Genomic DNA, 25,294 nt, shown 5'->3' on the forward strand with positions numbered 1-25,294 from the left:
AGGGAGATCAGCCACAGTATATGAATTAATTAATAGAAGCTTTATTGGTAAAGTACAACATTATTGACAGTGATCCAAACCAGATGGAACAACCCTACCCTGGTTGGATAATGTTCATGTAATTTGTAAAAAAATCAAGAATTACTTATAAAATCACATTGTAATAAGACAATATTGTCATAAATGTAAAAGCGCTAATACATGAGCCCCACTATATCAAGACTAATGCCAAAGACCAGGAGGAAAAATAGACTTGAAAAGAAAATGAGTTTCCCAAGGGTGACACCAAAGGTAATTATAGCAAAGGTGTCTCCAGCTTGCTACAATTACCTTTGGTGTCACCCTTGGGAAACTCATTTTCTTTTCAGGTCCATTTTTTCCAGCCAATCCCTGCCCATTGGCTGAGATACCCAATACACTCCTAATCTGTCCTTGCAATGCCCTTGTCTTATCTAATGCCACCAGGTACCCGGCCACCTAGTGACAGAAGAGAGAAGTGCAGCAATTCCAGCACTAGATCATGCATGTTTGGGTAGAGGGCATGCGCCACATGATCTGTGCTGTCATTCAGTACAGCACAAGTTGGTCAGCAGGTCCCAGCCAATTATGTAGGCCTGGGACCTGCTGATTAGTTTAGTGAATTACAGTACAGAGCCCTGTGTTTACTAACAACATAAGGCTCTGTACACGGAGCAGTGATGTGGCTGTTTTTTTCGCCCTGCAAAGCAGCAGCACACATTACACATTGTTAGACACACAGTTGACCCTTTGATTGCCCCTAGATGTTAATCCTTTCCCAGCCAGTATCATTAGTACAGTGACAGTGTATAGTATTAGCACCGGTCACTGATTTAGTGCCACTGGTGATTACAGTATCATTTAGTCAGTTCCCACCCAGTGTCAGTTATGCCATGTACACACGACTGGTTTTGCCATCAGAATAAACTCCGAAGGTTTCTCCGACGGAACTCCAAAGGAATTCCGCTCAAGCTGTCTTGCCTACATACGGTCAAACCAAAGTCTGACTGTCCAGAACGAGGTGACGTACAACACGTACGACGGGACTAGAAAAAGGAAGTTCAATAGCCAGTAGCCAATAGCTTCCGTCTCGTACTTGCTTCAGAACATGCGTCGTTTTTGATCCGTCGGAACAGCATACAGACGAGCGGTTTTCCCGATAGGAATTGGTTCCTTTGGAAATATTTAGAACATGTTCAATTTCTAGGTCCGTCAGAATTAAAAAAAAAAAAAGTCCGATGAGGCATACACACGATCGGAATAGACGATGAAAAGCTTCCGTCTGACTTTTTCTGTCGGACATTCCGCTTGTGTGTACGCGGCTTAAGTGTCAGATTGTCTGCCGCATCACAATCCCACTATAAGTCGCTGATTACCGCCATTACTAGTATTAAAAAAAAAAATTTAAATTACAGTATACAGTAAGTACCATAATTTGTAGATGCTATAACTTTCACACAAACCAATCAATATACACTTATTTGGATTTTTTTACCAATGACATGTAGCAGAATACATTTTGGCCTAAATTTATAATGAAATTTGACTTTTTTTTTTTTAATAAAATTTGTTTTATAGCAGAAAATAAAAAAATGGGTTTTTTTTTCAATATTTTCAGTCTTTTTTCGTTTATATATAATAAAAAACCCAGCAGTCATCAAATACCACCAAAAAAAATGCTCTATTAAGGATAAAAAAATTATAATTTTCATTTGGGTATATTACCGAGGAATTTCCAGTTAAAGAAGCGCAGTGCCGAATTGCAAAAAATAGCCTGGTCATGAAGGAGGTAAAAGCTTCTGGAGCTTAAGGCCTCTTTAACACATGCAGATCGTTTTGTCTATTTTTCATCCATCCGTTCACAGATGAAAAACGGACATCAATGCATCTCTATGGACAAACGGATGTAAATGGATGATCATCCATTTCTATTCATTTACATCCATTTTTTGGAATGGATCAAAGCCATATTATTCTCCCGTTAAAAAAAACGAACAGACGAAAAAGGGATGTAATTGGACAAACCATCTGTTTTTGCATAAAAAAATGGCTTCGGGACTCAAGCCGAGGTAAGGACTGGCGGATGTAAAATCTGATATAAAAACGGATGAAAAACTGATAAAAAATGTAAAATTCATCTGTTTTTTTCTTTGAAAAATCATGACTGAGCTTTTAAACGAATGGACCTCATGTGTGAAAGGGGCCTATGTGGTTAAAGTATGCAATTTAGGCTGTTATTTTAGTCATGTGTTTTGGGCCATGTTGCATAGTCCTACTTTACAGTAAAGGAGTTTAAGACACCCCGATGCTCTGTTTTTCTTCTGATATAACTTAGAATTCACATATTCATCTATGATTGCAAACCTCTTAGGCCCTGAAGCAGCCTCAAAATAGACTCTCCTTCATGTTTCAGAGTTGGGATGAGATTATGGTCTTGGTATGCCATCATTTCTATTTTTCCATATACTGTATATAATGCTCTATACAGTTACCAAAACATTGATGTTCGTTTTATCTGTTAATAGAATTATGTTCTTGTAGTAGTGTGAAATATCTAGAGCAACCTTTCTCAACCAGTGTTACATGGAACTCATGGGTTCCAACAGAGCTTGCTGGGGGTTTCTTAAGCAATGAGCATTTTCTGTCTCTCAGATATGACCCAATGAAATCAATTGATTTTTTTTTAGCTATCTGTAAGTGAGTGATTGTTCCCAGTGACCACCAATGTAAGAATCGCTCCTCCCACTGATCAACAGGCTAATGTACTGTAAGCTGTAGATAGAAAAAGTATTGGCAGGAGTTTTCTAAGACCTGAAAGTTATTTCAAGGGTTCCTCCATGTTCAAAACTTTTATAAATGTAGCAATTACCACCCAAGGGACAATGGCTTTCCACAGGTTCCTCTTCAGAACAATCACTCTTCTGGCTCAATGAATAGTCTAGGGGTTGCCTTTTTGTGATATTTTTTGCTGAATAAAGTGGCATAGGGCATAGAGAGCTGTGGGATACTCCAATAAAACTGAGCAGTAATGAGAGGACACTCCTCACACTGTCGCTACTTTTTAGAACAGACCCTTTGGTAATGACTCAAGAAATGGACAGCACTGAGACACTGAGTCAGAAATATCCCAGGCCAGGCAAGCACTACTACTGATAAATGGGATAGCCCAGCAACAGTCACCATTATCCCACACTCAGGTCTGCACTCACGTCCCAAGATACCTGGATGCCTCCTTCCAATATCATAAAGACATTTCTCCAGTGAACTCTCCAGACCAGATCTTCAGTGAAATCCCTTAATTAGTTTTAGCTTAAGACTTTCAGCAAATAGACCCCCCATCTTTAGCACAGATGGGACCTCGATGAGCGTAAGTAGAATTTCACCTAGAAGCCCTCCAGGCTCGGAACTTCTCATGGACAAGCCAGGGCATCTCCAGACCTCTAACTATTTATGCACTCACCCAGCCACCTTAAGGATACCCTCCCCTAGAGATTGACGGAGACAACATAAACATTCAGGCTGCTGATTTACCTTTCCAGCCCACTACATTCTAGAATCCTTCAGAAGGCAGGGGAAAATAATAAAACCTGCAACCTGCGGAGTCCAGAACAGCCCAAAGCAATCACAAGCTACTCCATTCATTAGAGAAAAAACAAAAGCTACATTCACCTAACCACCCTGTCAACCTGTCTGGGGAGGGGGTGGTGCACAAAGATAGTCTTTAGCCAACCTTTGATTAAGAGCAGACCTTTCTGTTGAATGTACTGATTTAGTCTGCTGTAACCTCTTTTTAACACTGTTGCTCAGTGATTGAACATAAGTATTATCAATTACAACAGAAGTCAATGCAAGTCATACTAAAGTCGGACCAAAAGTAGTGCAGGAACCTTTTTCTAAGTAGGAGTGACTCAGTTCCATTGCACTGAATAGGGTCCGACTTCTGAGCGACAAGTTGGAGCGATTGTTGCATCAGTGTGAACCGGGCCTAAGTCAGTTTTTGCAGCAATATTTGTAGGATAACACACTGTAACACTTTGGAGTCTTATGTTCAGTAATTTGTGCTTAGATCCTCACAAATTGACTAACATCTGATTAGTTTGCATTGACAATGTTTTCAAAATACTATTTCTATTTCTGTTTCTATTACTATTCTAGATATTCATATACATTTTTCATCAATGGAAGTTCTAATGCCGTGTACACACGAGCGGAATGTCCGACAGAAAAGTCAGACGGGAGCTTTTCATCCTATATTCTGATCGTGTGTATGCCCCATTGGACTTGTTACATCGAAAATTCTGACGGACCTAGAAAGAGAACATGTTCTAAATTTTTCCGACTGAACCAATTCCTATCGGGAAAACCACTCGTCTGTATGCTGTTCCGACATACCAAAGCTCTGAAGCAAGTACGAAACGGAAGCTATTGGCTACTGGCTATTGAACTTCCGTTTTCTAGTCCCATCATACGTGTTGTACGTCACCGCGTTCTGGACAGTTGGAATTTGGTGTGACCGTGTGTATGCAAGACAGCTTGAGCGGAATTCTGTTGGAACTCCATCGGAAAAACCTTCAGAGTTTATTCAGATGGGAAAACCGGTCGTGTGTACAGGGCATTAGTGTTCTGCAACAAATAATACTGACTTCTGCCAATCACAATTTTGGAGTCATTCAAACACAGAACGTTTAAAGGGTCACAAACATTTCTTAATGCCATATATGGATAGATCTTTGGTTATATAACCCCACAGGAAGAGAACAAAGCGTGACTTGTTGAAAGGGCTAAATGGTTTATAAGTAAATGAAGGAGACATAGTTCTGTTCAGTATGTCAATATTCTCGTGCTGTATCTTATGACTTCAGTACTATCGTCTGTGAGTATTCCTCTTCTTTGAAACCAGCGTATAACATCGCTATGCTCAGCCTCATAGATCACTAATTCCGTCTTCATTTGAACTCCTTAATTGCTTAGGGGGCAATATGTTGCCAGTGACACCAGTGTAACAGTGTGCCTGTCACAGTAGTTAATGCATTGCTCTCCAGATAGAAATTAGCCTCATTATGCAGTTTTTTTCTTTATCTTGATCATAGCTTCTGCCAATAAAGGTTAAAACATCACCACACCAGTCAAAAAGGTCAGCCGATTTCTGTCCCTTTAAAGATGAATCATCCATTGTCCTAATTGTCAAACAGGCATCAGATAGTGCTATACCTACTAGACCTGTTCTCAGAAAAGAACATGCAACTCTTGGTATTCTACTAAAACCCATACATATTTGTCCTATTTTCTATAGGTTCAGCAAGGCATAGTTCGTATTTATTATATACCCACCCACCCTCCTGGTCTGATTCCCAAGGAATCCAGGTACCTCCAGAGTTTGAAGAGACTGCCGGTAAACTTCACCTCAGTTAAAAGTATAACTAAGGGCAAAACTTCTTTTTTTAGTTTTGGATAAAGGTCATTTGATTTTTGGAGTAGAGAGGGATTATAACGCTTTTCAGTTTTTATCGCTGTCTGTGCCCCCGTTATGGAGATTCATCCTCTCTTTTTGTCCTGTTTTGTCATTTTCGTTGAAAGTGGAAGTAAAAGAAAATCCCACATTTTGGGTTGTCCCCAGAAAAAAAATAGAGGGGAAATCTTCCAATGGAGACACTAGTTCTGGTGACCTGGGGGTCCCCAAGAAATTCCCTTAATTTGCAGAGATTTTCTCTCACTTTCTGTTTGGCTATGGCACAGGAAGTGAAGGGAAATCTATGCAATGGGACACAGATGGCGAAAAAAAAATCTTACAGGGGTTATAACCCTCCTTTGCTCTATTCAAATAAAAAATACAAAGTTTTGCCTATAGTTCTACTTTAATGTTGAGAAGCTAAAGAGGTTTGATCCTTATAAAAGAAATAAGGAGTCCAGATTTTCCAGTACACTTCTTCTTGATCCTTCAGTGTCATGGTTAGGTTCTCCATCTGCTGGATCTCAGTAATTCAGGCAAGCCAGTACATCCAATTAGCCACAGCTACATTTAGGTTATACAGTATTATAATATTTGTGGCTTTTGGTCAGCACGAGTTTTCAAAGTGGACGTGGAATATAATTTGTTTTTAAATTGAAGGGCTGAGTAGTGTGATTTGGGGGTTAATTTGAAAATGCTAGTTGCCTGACTCTTATTGATCTAAACCAGTGGTCTCCAGACTGCGGCCCGGGGGCCGGATGTGGCCCTTTGCTTTTTTTATCCCGCCTTTGGGGCACTATTCCATTCACCAACACCAACCATAGGGCACAATTCCTGACCCCACACAGGGGCAAAATTGTTCCCAATTACACCATTGAAGGGGCAAAATTTCTCCCAATGACACCAATGATGGGGCACTATTCCTCCCACTGATACCAATGATGGGGCACTATTCCTCCCACTGATACCAATGATGGGGCACTATTCTTCAAAATGATACCAAAGATGGGGCACTATTCCGCCAACTGATACCAATGATATGGCACTATTCCTCCCAATGACCCCAATTATGGGGCACTATTTCTCCCACTGACACCAATGATGGGACACAATTTCTCCCACTGACACCAAGGATGGGACACAATTTCTCCCACTGGCACCAACAGGGGGTCACTTTTCCTCCCAACGACACCAATGATGGGGCACAATCCCTCCCACTGACATTAATGATGGGGCATTTTTTGCTCCCACTTATGCCAGGGCATTTTCTATTCTCACTGACCACAGTCCAGCCCCCCTAAAATCTGAAGGACAGTAAACTGGCCCTTTATTTAGAAATCTTGGAGACCCCTGATCTAAACAATTCCAAGTTTTGAGCTGTTGAACAACAAGTATGCAGATCAGAAGTTATGACTTGTTCAGGGCTAGTGGCGCTGCTATGATAAATGTCCCCCTATACTATCAAGAATAAAAATGCTTACAAGTCCTTAGAATCCAGTACTGTCCCCTTTGCAGCTGAAGGTCTCCTTCCATGCCACCATTTTGTTCTTTTGTTGGCTGTTTCTTCCTGGTTCTTGTGGTCGACTCACTGATAACGTGACGACTGACCTTCCATAGATGGAGATCTAGCACCATGCCATTCTCTAAAGTGGCAACACTAGGTGAGAGTCACTTGCACATCTTCCACCTACAAACTCCTGCATTATCCATGTTACAAATCATAGGAGGCTACGGGCAGGAAATCGGCATGTCACTTTCATGTGTATGTGAGGAAAGCAAAAATGTAAGTGATGTAAAAATGTAAGTAAAGTAAATGTAAGAATATGTTTAAAAATTATTTATAAAATATAATTGTCAGTGTTTTATTAAGAGGAAGGAAAGACGTGGGAGCATATTTTTAATGGAATGTTCCTAAAAAAAGTGTAGTATAAACTTTTATTCACCTTTTACATGTACGTGTAATTCCGCTGTATTTTTTTCATGCACAAAACGCATTTATACAACCTGAGAAAGTCATTGCACCTGTCTGTTGAAGTTGCCTCTTAAAGCCTATCCATCTCATGAGATTTACACTATATACAGTTCTTAAACTTTCATCATCTCCAGAATATATTTTCCTCCTGTCATTCCATGGTATAAGCTCTAATCCATTTGTACTAAACCGTTATATAGAACCATATTTTTATGCCACAGGAATAAACCCCATAATCATCATTTTCTGAAATGTTTTAGCTATAGAGGAGCAATTATCTTTGATGTTGGCCACATAAGTATATGTTTAGTATTTTCTAACTGGGACACTGAAATGCTGAAGCTACACAAATGCTTGCAGTGATTTAGTCATTTGATTTTATTGGTCTTTGTCCCTAGATATGGTTTTTAAAAGTCATGATTATCTGGGCCTTGTTCTACATCTGACGCACAGATTGCTTAAAATATAACTTTGAAAATTACTTGTTTTCAAAGCAGTTGTCATCTCTTGCGTATGTTGAGGCATCATGTGTTAATTGACAGAAATCTTTCTTTTATGTTCCCACAGTCCCTCGTTTTTGTTATTGCTGAGGTATAGTTGTATATTCACAATGTATGTCTTCTGATCTAACTTACTTTATTTATTATTTAATACCACAACATAAAGGACAGAAATGTGATAGAAATGATAGCAATGTATCACTCTTTACCTTTAAACAATTGCTATTATCAGAACAGTGATCATTAGTTTGCGATTTTTAGAAGGAACGTGTCAGCATGACCTATATAAGTTGCAATTGCTGACTTAACTTCAAAGATGCATTTACTATACCTTTCATGTATCTTATCAACATATCAATGGTAGCATTCTTCTCTTTAGATATATTATTTTGATCAGAGTCAATCCAGGCTTTGGAAGGATTCTGACAATAATATCTGGATCCACATGGCTTCCTGATTGAGAGCTGGCTCCACCTCTCAGCATACGACTGAGAGCCAGAGCCAGCTGTGCCTGCCCACCCCCCCCCCCCCCCAACCAGTGAGCGCTGGAGGAGCACATTGGAGAGCAGTGACTGACAGTTACTGCTCTCTGCTCCAAGCAGACTGAGAACTGTGGTCATGTGATCTCAGTGTTAGATCTGATGATGGAGCAGCATATAGATGTATATATTTTTTTAGAAACCCATTCTTCCCCTTTAAAACTGCATTCACACTTGTGTGTGTTAGAGCTGCATTATTAATCATTAAAAAATCGCAATCTCGATTTAAACCCCCTCATGATCTTAATCCAGTATTTCCTTGATCCAGTGCAGAGGGTTCTCTGCTCACAGCTGACAGCTGTCAAAAAAAAAACAAGCAGCCTGTCAAGTTTATCACAGCATTGTCAGCACTGGGAGATAACTATAAACAAAGTATCTTTTAGTACTTTTAGAACAAAGGAATGAACTTCGGTCTGTAAATGAGGTCAGTTTAACCTCGTAAAGACTAAAACTTTTTCTGACACTTGTATACAAGGTAAAATCAGTATTTTTTGCTAGAAAATTACTTAGAACCGCCAAACATTTATATATATATATTTTTTAGCAGACACCGTAGAGAATAAAATGGCGGTAGTTGCAATACTTTATGTCACACTGTATTTGCTCAGTAGTCTTTCAAACGCAATTTCTTGGGAAAATATACAATTTAATGAATTAGAAAAAAAACTAAACAGTAAAGTTTTTTTGTATAATGTGAAAAATGATGTTACGCCGCGAGAATTGTGATCTGTATTCTAAGCAAAAAAATCATGATTCTCACTTTAGCCAGAATTGTGCAGCTCTAGTGTGTGGGAAAAAAAAAAAACGTGTGGCTTGCTTGCAGTGCTATTCATTGTTATTGGCACCCCAAACCAGCAAACAAGACGTGTGGCTTTGCATGCAAAAAAATGCACATCAAAAGACACAGTTAAAAACTGAGCAAAGCTCAAAAAAGATACTTGATATTTTTTGCTGTGTTTGTTGCATGTAAGGCAGCCCATTGAAGTGAGTGGGCTTCCCTAAGCATGAAGCCTGACAACACACAGAAAAGGCACATATACACAATGCCTGATGTTGTGCCACATAGTGTGAATGCTTTAAGAGCTTATTCACATAGGGAATCAGCCCCATTCAGCAGCCAGACATGTTTGTTTCCTTTTTTTCCCCCACTGCTGTGTTGCATGCAGATAGCCCATAGAAAGGGAATGGGTATGCATTGGCTGAGTGGACTAACCCACACAGCTGAGTTTGACAGATTTGTAGGGACAGGTGCATAGACCTGGATCCAGAGCCTGGGAAAAAAAGGAAATGGCTCTGGCTACTGCATGGGGGTGAGCGACTATGTAAATGACCCCTAAAACATCATGACTGTATCTGTTAAATGCAGGTAGTACAAGTACCTGACTCTACCCTAATAAGAATCTTCTGACCTCCTGTATAGCAGCACTCAAATTGGGAGAGGGAGACGCAGCACTCAGATCCATTCAGGTGTGCTGCATGCACAGGTGCTGTCAAATATAATGCTGACTGGAGGAGAATGCCGAGGAAGAGTTGACTACCCACCAGCCCATTGTGTGTTTCATCACAGCGTTGTTGGCAGTTTTGACCTTACCTGCGATTGATAGTGCTCAATGGGCTATGCCCTCAAGTTTTATTCTGGGGTCAGTTTATTGCCTGTCTGGCACTGATGGTAAAGACCAGCCTCTCAGACTATCTTGAGTTTATGTTATGGATGCTCACAGTATCACTGTGACTGGCATTGTTATGTGGTACTTTTGAATGTTGTTACATTTGGATAGTTCAATAAAGCTGTGGCCTTGCCCTATTTCTGACCTAATCAGCCTCTGTGTTTTTTTTGGGGTGGCAAGGTTTTGGTACATTCGTTGGTTAAAACGAGCCTATGCTTCTCAGCAGTCATGTGTACCTCTGTATGGTAAAGTATAAATTAACCAGATAAAGTGTATATAACTAAATCTATTGACTTTCAAAACAAATACTACTGAAAACTGCATAATTCAAAAGACTTATACAGTGCAGTGAAAAATATTTAAAAAATGCAAAATTAAACTTATTTTATTATGAAGTTGGCAAACTCTCAGGGAAAACCCGAAGGCCATTATGGTACGCAGGCGGGGCTTTGATTGGTGACGTTATTTCCACTCACCTGGAACTCGCGCTGGCTCCAGTGGATAGCGGACAATCACAATACAGTAGGCTGGTCATCCCAGGCACATTTTAATGTGAGTGCATATTGTTATGTTTTTAAACACATTTACGTTAGTAAACGATGAGGTTCTCATCCTGGTCTGTGTTTCCCTTTTGGGTATAAGTGAGTACCATAGAGACTGTGGGGTTTTCTCAGAGAGTTTGGTGATTAAGGATAGGAGAAGACCTGTTGGTGGTGCAAATGCTTCTTACCCCTACTGGAAGTGGAGAGAAGGAGGTGGCATAGTAATATCCAAACGAGTATGGAGATTATTTCCCAAGGCACAATTAAAACATTTTTTATATGTATAAAAAGATCAACCCTGTCTGGTGAGTGAGCAATTTAATGGGGTAAAGGAACAAAAGAGCATGAGTGATTATGTCCCCCTGTTAGAAAGAAGTTGGCATATACACAATAACACATCTTGGAGGACTTGTTGTTTACACTTGGATGTGTATATACACTCTGAGAGTTTTTGCACAGTGTGGCACTTTATTGTATGGGTGACTAGTTACATATTAAGTGTCTTTTTTCATTAATCGCAAAAGGTTAATTTTTATGTTGCTTTTTTAAATTTTTTTATGCACTGTATAAGTCTTTTATAATTGGTTATGCACTTTTCAGTACGATTTGTTTTGAAAGCCAACAGATTTCATTATATACACTTTATTTGGTAAATAGCACTTGAAATTAGGTTTATTTATACTTTACAGTACAGGGGTATACATTATAGATCTGAGCATCTATAGTTAGTGCTGCTCTCATTTCTTAGAATAATGCCATATATATATATTACTTTTGCATCCCTTAAGGAAAGTCATATTTAAGTGCAGGTGTGTTTTCATACCTTAAAGTTAAAGTAGTATTCCAGGCTGTAACTAACTAAACCTAAAATTGCTCCCACGCCACTTCTAACTCCTATTCTACCTACCTTGTAGAAGGAAGATGCTTATACTTACCTATTTTCAGGGCATTCCAGTCCACTCACATAGCAGCTGGCTTTAAGGGAGAGGGTAGAACACCAATAACAGATGGAATGCCTGGGCAGTGACCTCACCCATAGGCTTACTATGAACCATCTGTTGTCAGCTGTCCCTCCTCTCCCCTGAAGCCACCACTGGAAGCTGATCATGTGACCAGACTGGATTGACTTGAGAATCGGTAAGTATAAGCATCTTCCTTCTACAGGGTAGTTTGAATTGGACTTAGGAGGGGCAGGGTGGGAGCCGTTTTAAGCTTATATTGTCATCAAAGGCCTAGAGATGGTGACTCATACAAAGAAATGGGGGATTTTTACATACAGAACATTTGTGATTATCTGTCGGGGTCATTTAAAAAAAAAACACTTCCCATGGATCCATAAGGCTACTGTGGCAATCCATCTTGATACTATGCAGCATGATTATAGGTATTTTAGAACACGTCCCCTGTATGACTTTTTATAAGAGAAATTTGATTTAAAGAAGTTAGGAACCTTGCCTGTGAAATTGTTTTTAATTCTAGGAAGGTTCACTGTAATTACTAGTTAATATTTCATATGTAACAAGAATATTGGTTATGTGCAAATGTAATAAAAAACTGGGCACAAAACTTTAAGAAAGTCTGTTTGCAGTTTGGAAAACCCATCCTGTGCGGAATTGCTTCCCCTCACAAAAGCTCCTAAAGCTAACTTTGATAGTAAAGGAAAAGTTAGGCATACCAATTAATTGTGTTATTTTACGAGTTTGAAAAGTAAAATTCAGGACCATGGCATGCATTATAATGCAGCATTTTGTGTTGTCCATTTATCATAGTCAGTCTTCTCATGACCATGTCTTGTCTTTTTTGCAGGTACACACATTTCGGGGGCCGCACTGGTGTGAATATTGTGCAAACTTCATGTGGGGCCTTATTGCTCAGGGAGTCAGGTGTTCAGGTATGGTAACCTCATCTGATTCTTTTTATCAGCAATCTCCTGAATTTCACTATGTTTATTGTAAGCACTGTGGTTTCTTCGCAATCTTTAAAGGTCAAAACACAACTGAATCCAAAAGGGCAAATTAAGCTATATTGGTACATTGCCCTATAATAAACAGGCAGTGAGGTTAATCCTAGAGATTCTGGTGAGAAACAGAGACCAGTCTGACCTTATGCAGACCTTTCCATGATATCCCACAGTTTTCTTGCATTTTCTGTTTATGGAAAGAGAGAAGAAAGTAAACTTCACTGGTGGGCAGACTGGCAATGATAGGAAGAAAGTGCTCTGAGATAGTGATGGGAGAAGCTACTGTGCTGAGTGCTGATGGAGCATTGGACACCGCTTATGGTATATTCTACAGAGAAACAAAGCACGAATAATAGATAAAGCATGGATTTTCAGACAGGAATCAGGCTGGTATTTTCTTCTCATGTGGCAGGATGACCATCCTACATCAGCCAGCAATATGTACACAGACTCTTCTGCAAAACATGGCCCACATGGCATAAAATACACACACAGTCCTTGCACTAGCAATAGAACATTTACAAAGAAATAAACACAAATTCTAAATATTGCAAACAGCTGTTCAGTACTCTGGTAAAATGTTCTTAAATTATTACCCAAAAGCTCCAGTGCCAAGTGTATAATACAACACAAAATGTGCATATGTACACAACAGAAGGTAGAAGGTAAATAAGTTGGCAATGGACCAATATATATAAGGTGCTCCACCCAAGACTAAAATGCCAAAATTATTATATCCAATTAATATATCCAGAGTACATTAATATATACAAAGTCCAGAAAGAGTTATAAGTGATAATGATGATGATGCTGAAACATTTAAAGCAGAGGGAACGGTCTACAACACCAGTGCTTCATATCAGACTTCAAATTAATCCCAAAGCCAATAAAAATGATCAATAGCAACTCACTGTTCTATTAGATATTCAGGAAATAGGTCTAACAGCTAAAATCCAAGTAGGTTTGCCTTCAAACTGCTATATGTACAAGAACCATCAGCTCTGGGAGATGATGTCAGCTCACTTCTCAGTTGCAGCAATCTTCAAAGCATTCCTAGCCACACGTATAGCAGCCATTGTTTGTTTATGGCTCAATAACAAGCTTCTTATACTTTTAATTTTGCTAGTTATTCTCATCTCTACACAAGTTCCTTTTTCTACATCTGCCTTTCAAAGACTAATGGCTGCACGTGTGGCCAGGGATCCTGTTGCATCTGAGACAGTGAGCTGAATGTGGGACTAAAGCCGGCCATACAAGGAAAAATGTGGCATTTTCATCAGGGAACAATTCAGCCAGCAGGGTACATGGATAGAAACTTGTCAGGTTCAGAAGGGACCACGTATAGGCACTGATGGATTTTCCCCCTTGATTAGTGTTGCAGGCTATAGCCAGTAACGCTGATCATAGTATTCTGACAGTGGGGGTCTCCCCGCTGTCCCTGAAGCCTCTCTTTTGCTCTGGCTGGTGGTCAAAGCCTTGGCGTCATCAGGTACAATGCAGGACTGGTAGTCCTGCTTTAAAAGTGAGGAGTTCAGTTTTAAACAATGATTACTCGTGTGATTATGTTGTACATGAATGAGAACGTAAATAAATGAATAAATAACTATGCAAAGTTCAGCTGATTTGTGCTTTTATGTGTTTAGTGAACTAAAAAAGGCAAATAAGGCATGGTAATAAAAAATACAGCGTGCTTTCCGCTGTTGTGAATAGAGGCTGCTGTGTGCTTGGTTGCTTTGTACTACAGGCGTCTGAATGTGTCAGTACATGTGGACACATCATGTACGAATGGAATTCTGTAAAAAGCATAGAGTAAGGCTATTTATTGAAAGGATTTGAAGGATGGACACTTCATAAAGTGATTTCAGCTAATCTATAGGGTCATTTTATAAAGGATTTTGTCCTTTTTATTTTATTTTTATAAGGACATAAGGTTTTAAACAGATACATTTTGTACTATTAATATAAAATCTTTTTAACAAATAAACATTAAGTACAGGGTTTACCTATGACACATGATTCACATAGTATTATAGGTTTTCTAAAGGGAGAGCCCAGCAGAAACTGTTTGCTTTCATACTCTCTCTCTGACTGAAACCTCCTATGAGGTCCGCTAAGCAGGTGGGGGAGGGTGTGAGAGGTGGTTCTAACTCATTCTATTGTGTGTAAGCTGTATAAGGGCCAGTGTTGAATAGACTTTTGTTAGTGTCAGAAGGGTTTTACATTACCATACAATTCTATAGGAATGTAAAACCCACTTGTAGCAGGTCAAATGCAGGTGAGAAGGCCGACTGTTGACCAGATGTGCTTGTCAGACAACTCTGAATGATATTAGAAGCATATAAAACTTATATTAGATTGATGCAAACAAAGGCCCAGAGCCCATCAACACAGACCCTAAAGATTGCCTGGAGAACATGGGAAGGAGCCGAGAGCAGTACCTGTTGGCTAGAAATTAAATTACAAAATATTCTGAGGAAACATATATTTACTTAAAAAAATAAAGCAGTTTTCTAGTCCTTGACCATAATATATAAAAAGTAACAAAATATATGCATAATAATTTACACTTTAACAAACATAAGTATGTAATATCATCATCATCATTTCTTACTATACTATGGTACATGTTCACAATACATTTATTAAAGCTCTTTGAACTGCAGACAAACAACTAAATACAAGGATAAGATGCATATTAAGAAGCTGCCCGACTTGCCAAATGGTTTGTATTTTCTGTCATCCAGTCCTGAGGTTTACACAGTTCTTCCAAACAGTCTTGTCTGTGTAGCACAGACTGGCAGGGCATTGAGTGCCTGTTCACACTGATGTGGTGTGAAATTCACAGCAAATTTTGTGTGGTTTCCACACTGCATCAAAATCGCACCCCGTTTATGTGAACCGATGTGGGTGTGTATGTTGTTAACGACACCCCAAAATCGGTTCGCAAAACGCAGTGTGATTTGCAGAATCAGATCACATGGGAGTGAACATGTGATCTGATTCTGGTGCAGCAAAAAAAAGGGTCCTGCACAATTTTGGTGCGGATGCGGTACTATTTGAGCCATACAAAATGAATGGCTCAAATCTTACTGCTGAAGAATCACATCTGATTTGAACAGGAATGTGTTACGATTTTCCCCCTAGGCCTTGAGGAGCCTCAGGCATTCTCTTGGTGGCTCTCTCATGGCTACCCAGGGGTTCAAAACTTTCTTTCCTCCAGCTCCTTTCTTTCCTGGGAGACCATCTGAGAAACACGACTCACTGGCTAGAGAGCATTATCGCTTCCTTCAATTGAAACACTTGATTACTGCCTTGCGTCGCACATCCACATACCGATTTCAAAAGACCTTTTTTGAACATGCATATCAGCATGCCCCTGGGTCCCCCATCCTCATTTCGGCTATCTATGCATGTTTGAATGGACGTTCGTCATCAGTACCCCTCTCTTGTATGGCCCAATGGGAAAGGGACCTCCAGGCACCCATAGACCTGGAAAACTGGAGTAAGGCCTGGAAAATGGTGGGCAAATGCTCATTAACACAAACACCCTGGAAGCAGCATATAAGGTCCTATTCCGATGGTACTGGGTCCTGGCCCGCACAGCTCATGCTTTCCCAGGAAGTACTGATAGATGTTTCCGCGACTGTGGACAGCGTGGTGATGTCATACATACCTGGTGGTCCTGCTCAAGACTGGTGGGGTTCTGGTCTAGGGTTTTTGGCTTACTGCAGACCCTTTTCCACCTAATAGACCGAAGGGACGCTAAGCTAGCCCTATTACATTGTCCAGTACATGGTTTGTTCGCACCACAGCAGAAGATGGCCACTTACCTCTTTATAGCGGCTAAACGGACTATAGCTTAAGCCTGGAAGACCCAAAGAGTAGCTTTCCAAGGGGTGAGGACACGCATGACTGCTATGTTACTTCAGGAACGAATGTCCAGTATTGTGAATGACTCACAAGCCAAATTTCTCAAAATTTGGGAACCATGGATCTCTTATGAGTTCCCCACACTTCAAGCATCCTGGGCCTTGTCTGACTCCCTTCTGTGGGGCTACCAAGTCCGAGTTCTCCCGTTCCCTTTCCCCCTCTCCTATCTATGACCCCTCTCTCTGCCTTTTCGCTCTTCTCACTTTCTTTCTTGTTTCTCACTATCCTGGTTCCTGCCATTGCCTCCTATGGAGGAGGGTTGCTGGAGATGAGCCTCCCCTTTGGCAAAGATTTTGGGGACATGGCATTTTATGCAGTATTCATGTTTTGATACCATCCCCTATTTTCACTATGTCATAGAATAATTGTGAACGATATTGATCATTGGTAATTTTTACATGTTTCTAGCCCCTGTGTGGGCGATCAGTGAGCTTGTTTATGATTCACTTGTTTACCCAAAAACTCAATAAACATATTGAAACAGAATGTGCTGCGATTCCTGTTCAAAACCGCATGCAGTTCCTGCACCGCATCATTGTGAACCGGAAACAAGACGTGTTTTTCTCTGTTTCATTTAAGTAACACTTACAGGTCTGTGTTGGAAAAGCAAACTATATATGAATTGTACCTTTCTATCCAGCGGGTGGCACTGCAGCATTATACTGTGTATTCTTGGAGGTAATGTAATCACAGGATGTACCTTCTATAGCTAAGTGTGTACTTGTTTGTAATTCACTTCCTGTTTCTAACTACATGGTGTAAAGCCATAATAAATATAATCCTCCATCAAAGTAAAGTATTCTCTGCATTCAACAAGCTTCCAAGAGTATGATTCAATAACCTGCTAATAGGTTATGGGTTCCAGGCACCCAGCAGCACTGGAAAGAATACTCAGTGAGTACAGAGAAGTCTGTGAGTACTGTATGCAAGCGGTTCAGATTTTGCTAAGAAAGCTTTACAAGATGAGACTACAAGAAGACCAGCTAATGTGTGACCATGTGAATGCTATGCTAGAGATCATAAATCAGCTGCTCCTCTGCAGCCTTCCAGAGACATATACTTCTCTTATTAACGCTTTATAAACCAGACCTGAGCAGCAGCTGATGCTAGATTTAGTTGAAGGGAAATAAATCGATGAATATGACAGAAGGAAAGAAAATATGCACCATAATGACAAAGCTCTTAAGATGTACAAAGGTACAAAGCACAACACAGAAAGCAGAGCCTGTAAAAGGACCGTTCACTTAAAAAAGGACTATTCTATCTGGGAAGCCAACCAGCAAAAGCTAAAGATATCCACAAAAGAAAGAGTCAAAGCAATCGCAAAGGAAACTGCAGACACATTATGGAGTGGCACCTTAAAAGTGACACAGAGCGGCAAGCCACGCGGCTAGTGCATAGACTCAGTTGCAATGAACCATGTGACTAGTGATGAGACCTTCTTCACAAACATTGATTACAGTGCAAAAGACAAAGTTTTCCTAGCAAATGGGAAAAGCATCACCTCAGAAGGTAAAGGCCAGGGCTTACTGAATTGCATTACACCACAAGGCAAGCAGAGTATCCTTGTAAAGAAAGTGCTGTATGTTCCAGAACTAGAAGGCAGCCTTCTATCAGTGAAAAGTCTTGCAAACAACGGTCTCACAATTAAGTTCCAGGGTGATGAATGTACAATTCACAATGATAAGCTATTCCTCTCGCAAAAGGAAAACTAGATGATCGCCTATACAAGCTCAACACCACAGACCAGCAAGCCAATGTAGTCTCTAATGACCTACACAGCAAATGTATTCGCTGGCACAGAAGTCCAAAAGCTATACGGGACATTATAAAGAGAGGCTTATCAGAAGATTTGACAATAGCACCTTGCAAAGTGCTCAAGAAATGCAAGTGCTGTATTGAAGCAAAAGCTCCCCCTTTCACAGGCATCTCAAAGAAAAACTACCCACACCCTATAGCTCATATACAGTGACGTAGGCGGTCCAATGAAAGCTCCCACGCCAGGCAGGAACATATATCTACTGATTTTTATTGATGATTATTCCAGGTACACAACTACTTATCTGATGAAACACAAGAATGAAACATCAGAGAAACTTCAAGAGTTTGCTGCCATGTCTAGGAACAAATTTCAATGTAAACCAGGAATAATATGCGCCGACAATGAGGGAGAATATATAAGCAAAATAGTGGCCTCATATCTGAAGAGACAAGGAATAGTACACCAGACAACCGCACCATACACTCCTGAACAAAACGCTGTAGCAGAAAGGAAAAATCGCACTCTTATAGAGATGCCCAGATGCATGTTGTTGGATGCCAACCTACCTCACAAGTACTGGGGAGAAGCAGTCATGACTGCAACCTACCTACAGAACAGACTACCCTCAAGAGCCATTAAAAGTACTCCATTCGAAATGTGGCATGGATAAAAACCTAGCATAGGGCACATCAGAGTGTTTGCATGTAAAGCATATGCATATATTCCAAGTGAAAAGCGATCCAAGCTGGGGAATAGAGCCATAGAGGGCATTCTATTAGGCTACATCGATCAAACTAAGGGTTACAGAATCCTACACCCAAAGATTGACAAAGTGACAATACGTTGTAGTGTTTATTTTGATGAGAGCCCATCATCAGAAACACAGATCCCTGAAAGTTGTGAAGTGAATATGCCAAGCAAACCAAAAGAAAAGGTCAACCAAAGTGAACCTGTGCAGGAGTCAGAACAAGAGGTGTAACTCACAATGCCTAAACCAGAATATGCACTCGGACTACAAAGGGGATACTACCCCGCAAGCTGTCATACACTGTGAAAACAAACAGCATACTTGAACCAACATCCTAGGAAGACATAAAAAACTGCCAAAACATGAAGCCAATAAATGGAGAAAAGCAGCAGAAGAAGAATTAAAGTCACTTCAAGAAAATAAAACCTGGACACTCACAGAGCTCCCTCCTAATCGCAAAACTATAGGAAGTAAGTGGACTTTTGAAGTAAAGTCAGACGCAGAAGGGAATATCCACAAATACAGAGCCAGACTAGTTGCCAAGGGTTACGCCCAGAAATTCGGTGAAGATTACGATGAAACATTCGCTCCCATCGTAAAGCACTCCACCATCAGGATGCTTCTTTGCGTTGCAGCCGGGAAGGGCATGCAAGTCAAATACCTAGACGTTAAAACTGCTTTCCTATATGGAGACATTAAGGAAGATTTCTACATGGAACAATTACAAGGGTTTGAGCAAGGAGACAACCTTGTGTGTAAACTTCAGAAAAGCATCTACAGTCTTAAACAATCTGCAAGGATGTGGAATGAGAAAGTGAACAAAGTGCTTACCAGAGAGGGATTCTCAAGAAGTAAATCAGACCCCTGTCTCTACTCCAAGAATCAAGAAGACAGATGGATACACATCCTTCCCTATGTTGATGACATTATAACTTGTTTTGAACAAGAAAGGGATTACAATCAGATAGTTCACAAGCTGAAAGAAAATTTTGAAATCAAAGAGCTAGGGAACATTAGCTGCTATCTGGGAATCCGAACAGAGAGAGAAGAAGATGGAAGTTATCTTCTCAACCAATCTCAGAAAATCTCCGAAATCTTGGAACACTTCCATATGCAAGATGCAAAGGAAGAGAAAACTCCTATGGAACCAGGCTACCTAAAGAGCAATGAAGCAGAAAACGTGCTACCCAACAATGACATGTGTCGCAGAGCAATCGGTAATCTACTATATGTTGCCACTGTGACAAAACCAGACATAGCTGCAGCAGTGGGCATACTATGCAGGAAAGTCTCAACTCCCTGTCAGCTTGATTGGAACGCAATAAAAAGAGTGATACAGTATCTCAAAGGAACAATTCAGATCAAGTTACAGTTATCAGCAACATCAAATCCAACACTGGTCAGGTATGCAGATGCTGATTGGGCTGGGGACTGCACAGACAGCAAATCCACAAGTGAATTCATCTTTCAGTATGAGGAAGGAACCATAAGTTGGTTTAGTCGGAAGCAAGCAACTGTTGCTCTATCTTCATCTGAAGCAGAGTACATTGCAGCAACATACGCATGTCAAGAAGCAATATGGATTTGTTAATATTTTGTGGACAATGGGATAGACATGTCAAAACCAATTCCCATTTTTGAAGACAACTAGGGATGTATAAAGCTTGCGCAATAAGAAAGGGTCAATCCTAGGACCAAACACATTGACGTCAAGTATCACCTACTGAGGGACAATCAACAGCAAGGTGTTATTGACATTCAATACTGCCCATAAGTGGAGATGACTACTGTTGCACTCACCGAGCCTTTATTGAAGGAATATCATAATTATTTCCAGAAGAAGCTGAATGTAATCTGACAAAGCACATGCTGTTGAGAAAGGGTGTTGGAAAAGCAACAGCAAGTTATATAAACTGAACTATATATATGCATTGTACCTTTGTATCCAGCAGGTTACACTGCAGTATTATAGTGTGTATTCTCTGTGGTAATGTAATTACAGGATGTACCTTCTGTATCATTGGTGTCCGTTTTTATGAAGCACACACGTTATATATACATGTATCTACACACACATTTTTTATATATATATATATATATATATATATATACTAATAATAATAATCTTGCTTCTTCCCCCCCAGTTCTCCCAGATTCTCTCTTCACTCCCCGATTCTCCACCTCTGAGCTGGTGAATCAGGGAGTGTGAATTCTGACTCAGATCGCCAGTGAAGCAATGAGATCGCAGCTTCATAAACTGTCCGTTTCTGTGTCAGTCAATGAGGATTCTTAGTGTACGGAGATCATTGGTGGGAGAACATGTTCAAACATGTTCTCCCCCAATTATCTCTGTTTCATAAACTGTTTATGGACTGTGATCAGTGGCGATCCTTGGGATCACCGCTGTTCTCTGCTTCATAAACGGACACCTAAGTGTGTACTTGTTAGATATTCACTTCCTGTTTCTATCTACATGATGTAAAGCCATGATAAAGATAATCCTCCATCAAAATAAAGTATTCTCTGCCTTCAACAAGCTTCCAAGCACATGATTCAATAACCTGCTAATAGTCTGGTCACTCCACAAGCCTGTGACTGAATGATAAAGGAGAAGCAGCAGACTGATGAATCTATGCCTCTGGCATGCTGCTCCTTCTTAGAAGCACAGACACTCAGTGATGATGTCACTGGGTCTAAAATAAGGTATGCAACAAAAAATCGAAAGGTTTTATTTAAAAATGTCATTAGCAGGTTGATGAGCGAAAAGGAGAACTCAGGGAAGGCAAAATATAACAAGTTTAAACATCCGCTTTAAAAGCTACAATGAATGATGCATTAATGAATACAGAGCTGAATTAATGTTTGTTTTTTATACTTACCTGGAGTTTAGCTGTAAAAATAGGACTACTTTACAGAGTAAAGTCACAGTATTTAGACTGCAGTGCCATCCCAGCAGCCATTGTAGATTTATAGTTGCGGTCATTCTGGGACATCATGGCCTGAAAGCAGTTTATGTGTACATAGGCATATAGAGCGCATAGTGTGTGTGTGTCACCGGCGCAAAACCAAAAACAAAATCTCCTAATTACTTTACTTGTAATTGCCTTAGCTGCTGCATCCAAAAAAACTTCTCATAGAGATATACTACAGGTGCTGTGTGTGTGGATGCGCTGCTTCCATCTAAATACGCTTATATCCTGTCTATAAAGTGCAAACTTATTCCATATACAACCTAAGATCATATGCAATCAATAAAGATTTTTTTACATATCAAAAATTATAAAATTTATAAAAGTTCAATAATTCAATAATGTGTGTCACATCATAGCAAAGTCTCCCAGTGATACGTTCAAATCTTCTGTCAATTGCCGTGATTGGCGTGCGCTTGTAATAATACAATGTGCTAGTGACTTAGTGCTCCACCTCCACCTGTGAGATTGGCCACTCACCGGATATTCCTTTAAAACTACACCTTTGGTTCATTCATGGGGATAACCACTCCACTCAAAGGGAACTTCTTCAACAGATATAATTGGACCATAATGTTCCTCATGAAACATGAATAAAAACGATCATCGCGCAATACCGTTAATACTGTTTATTATAAACACAAAGTAAAAACTGTGCACTCACATTTATGTGTGCCCCCCAGCCGGCACAAAGCTATTCCAACAGTTAGGGACGGGTAGGTATAGCCACCTAGTTCGCCTATGTGTGCTGTGCGACCTCCGTTCCTCCCCTCTTGCCTGTTCGCGTCCTCACCAATCCCGTTCGTATTGGATCACGTGGGTATGTGTTTCCCAGCAGCCTCTACGCGTTTCGCAATTTGCGTCATCAGGAAGCTGCTATTTGGTTGGTTCCTGTTCTATTTATATTAAACCTGGGCGGAAGTGCCCCTGCCGCCATCTTGATTATGGGCATTCCCTTACATTACTCTCTAGTATGACTTCCTCCCACTTGTCGCCATTTTGACTGTGGGTATTAGCCCATTCTTATAATTGTATGTTGCGCATACCCTTTTCCTTACTCTATCTTATTATTGCGATTTGATTCCTAATGTCCTGAAAAAGTATGGATATATTTACAACTACCCCCTCCCCATCTGTTGGAGAGGCTTTCACATGAAATTAAATCTTTTGGCCCTTGGGTTATATGACATTTAAAACATTTAAAACATCCTAATACATGTTGTTACGCATCTATTGTTACTAGATTTACAATATGAAACAGCAAAAAAACTTCCGCATTACTTTATTTTAGCAGAATACCTGTACACCCCTATCCTTTATTAAATTTAGTCATTAACCTATGGTTAGTACTTAAAACTATCTTAGTTACCAAGAGAAGATGTTTGAACTGCTAACATTAAAAATTAAATGATAAAAATAGGAATAAAAATAAAAATAAAATTAAAATAAAAATAAAAATAAAAATAAAAATAAAATTAAAATACTAATGAGAAATAAATGAAAAAATAAAAAAATAAAAAAATATAATAAAACCATCAGTAACATTAGGAATCAAATCGCAATAATAAGATAGAGTAAGGAAAAGGGTATGCGCAACATACAATTATAAGAATGGGCTAATACCCACAGTCAAAATGGCGACAAGTGGGAGGAAGTCATACTAGAGAGTAATGTAAGGGAATGCCCATAATCAAGATGGCGGCAGGGGCACTTCCGCCCAGGTTTAATATAAATAGAACAGGAACCAACCAAATAGCAGCTTCCTGATGACGCAAATTGCGAAACGCGTAGAGGCTGCTGGGAAACACATACCCACGTGATCCAATACGAACGGGATTGGTGAGGACGCGAACAGGCAAGAGGGGAGGAACGGAGGTCGCACAGCACACATAGGCGAACTAGGTGGCTATACCTACCCGTCCCTAACTGTTGGAATAGCTTTGTGCCGGCTGGGGGGCACACATAAATGTGAGTGCACAGTTTTTACTTTGTGTTTATAATAAACAGTATTAACGGTATTGCGCGATGATCGTTTTTATTCATGTTTCATGAGGAACATTATGGTCCAATTATATCTGTTGAAGAAGTTCCCTTTGAGTGGAGTGGTTATCCCCATGAATGAACCAAAGGTGTAGTTTTAAAGGAATATCCGGTGAGTGGCCAATCTCACAGGTGGAGGTGGAGCACTAAGTCACTAGCACATTGTATTATTACAAGCGCACGCCAATCACGGCAATTGACAGAAGATTTGAACGTATCACTGGGAGACTTTGCTATGATGTGACACACATTATTGAATTATTGAACTTTTATAAATTTTATAATTTTTGATATGTAAAAAAATCTTTATTGATTGCATATGATCTTAGGTTGTATATGGAATAAGTTTGCACTTTATAGACAGGATATAAGCGTATTTAGATGGAAGCAGCGCATCCACACACACAGCACCTGTAGTATATCTCTATGAGAAGTTTTTTTGGATGCAGCAGCTAAGGCAATTACAAGTAAAGTAATTAGGAGATTTTGTTTTTGGTTTTGCGCCGGTGACACACACACACTAGTTTATTTATATTTTATATATAATTTTTTCACGGGCAGCATCACATGGAGGTTTTTTCATTTCTGACCAATCGCAAGTTAAACTTGGACGAACTTTTTCATAATTATGATACCACCACGTCACTTAATTTGGAGCAAAGTTTCAAACAGCTAAAGAATGCTATGGATAAGCAAATTAGAATATGGTGGGATATTCACACATTAGATCAATATAGAGAGGCCAAAATCACCCCTAGAAGATTGAGATGGGATCTAGGCCCTAATGATGGGCTAATAGATGAAAATCTATCTAGAACCTGGTTTGAGTTTTTCAACAGCTGTGAAAACAAACTGTTGGACATTATAATTGAAAGGAGAAGAATCAAGCTAAAAAAGATAGAATCCACCATTGGTATCATTAAGGAGAATATCACACCACATGTAGAAACAAATGAGTATAAAACTAGAGCGGCCAAATTACAAGAATTTTTGACCAAACTTGATAATGAAGTAAAAAGTAAAAAGGTTAAAAAATACCAAAGAGATAAAAAAGACTATTTGGAAGGGAAAGTGTACAGATGGCAAGAGGAGGAAGCACCCAGCAACTCTGCAAACACATCCCTGAATGAGGAGGTGATTGCCGAGGAGATGGGTGTAGAAAATGGGACCAAAGGCACACCAGGTACCCCGATCGCCA

General features: G+C 39.8%; 1 protein-coding gene across 4 annotated transcripts in view; it reads left to right on the forward strand.

Moving 5' to 3' along the window:
* The window catches only part of CHN2 (chimerin 2), a 466,205-nt gene that overhangs the window by 392,134 nt on the left and 48,777 nt on the right, over positions 1–25,294 (forward strand). For all 4 annotated transcript variants that reach the window (XM_073630167.1, XM_073630169.1, XM_073630168.1 and 1 more), the window contains exon 8: positions 12,494–12,578. In XM_073630167.1, the coding sequence (XP_073486268.1) occupies positions 12,494–12,578 (85 nt within the window). The remainder of the gene's footprint in view (positions 1–12,493; positions 12,579–25,294) is intronic.

The sequence above is a fragment of the Aquarana catesbeiana genome, linkage group LG05 (assembly GCF_042186555.1).
Source record: "Aquarana catesbeiana isolate 2022-GZ linkage group LG05, ASM4218655v1, whole genome shotgun sequence".
NCBI classification, from domain to species: domain Eukaryota; kingdom Metazoa; phylum Chordata; class Amphibia; order Anura; family Ranidae; genus Aquarana; species Aquarana catesbeiana.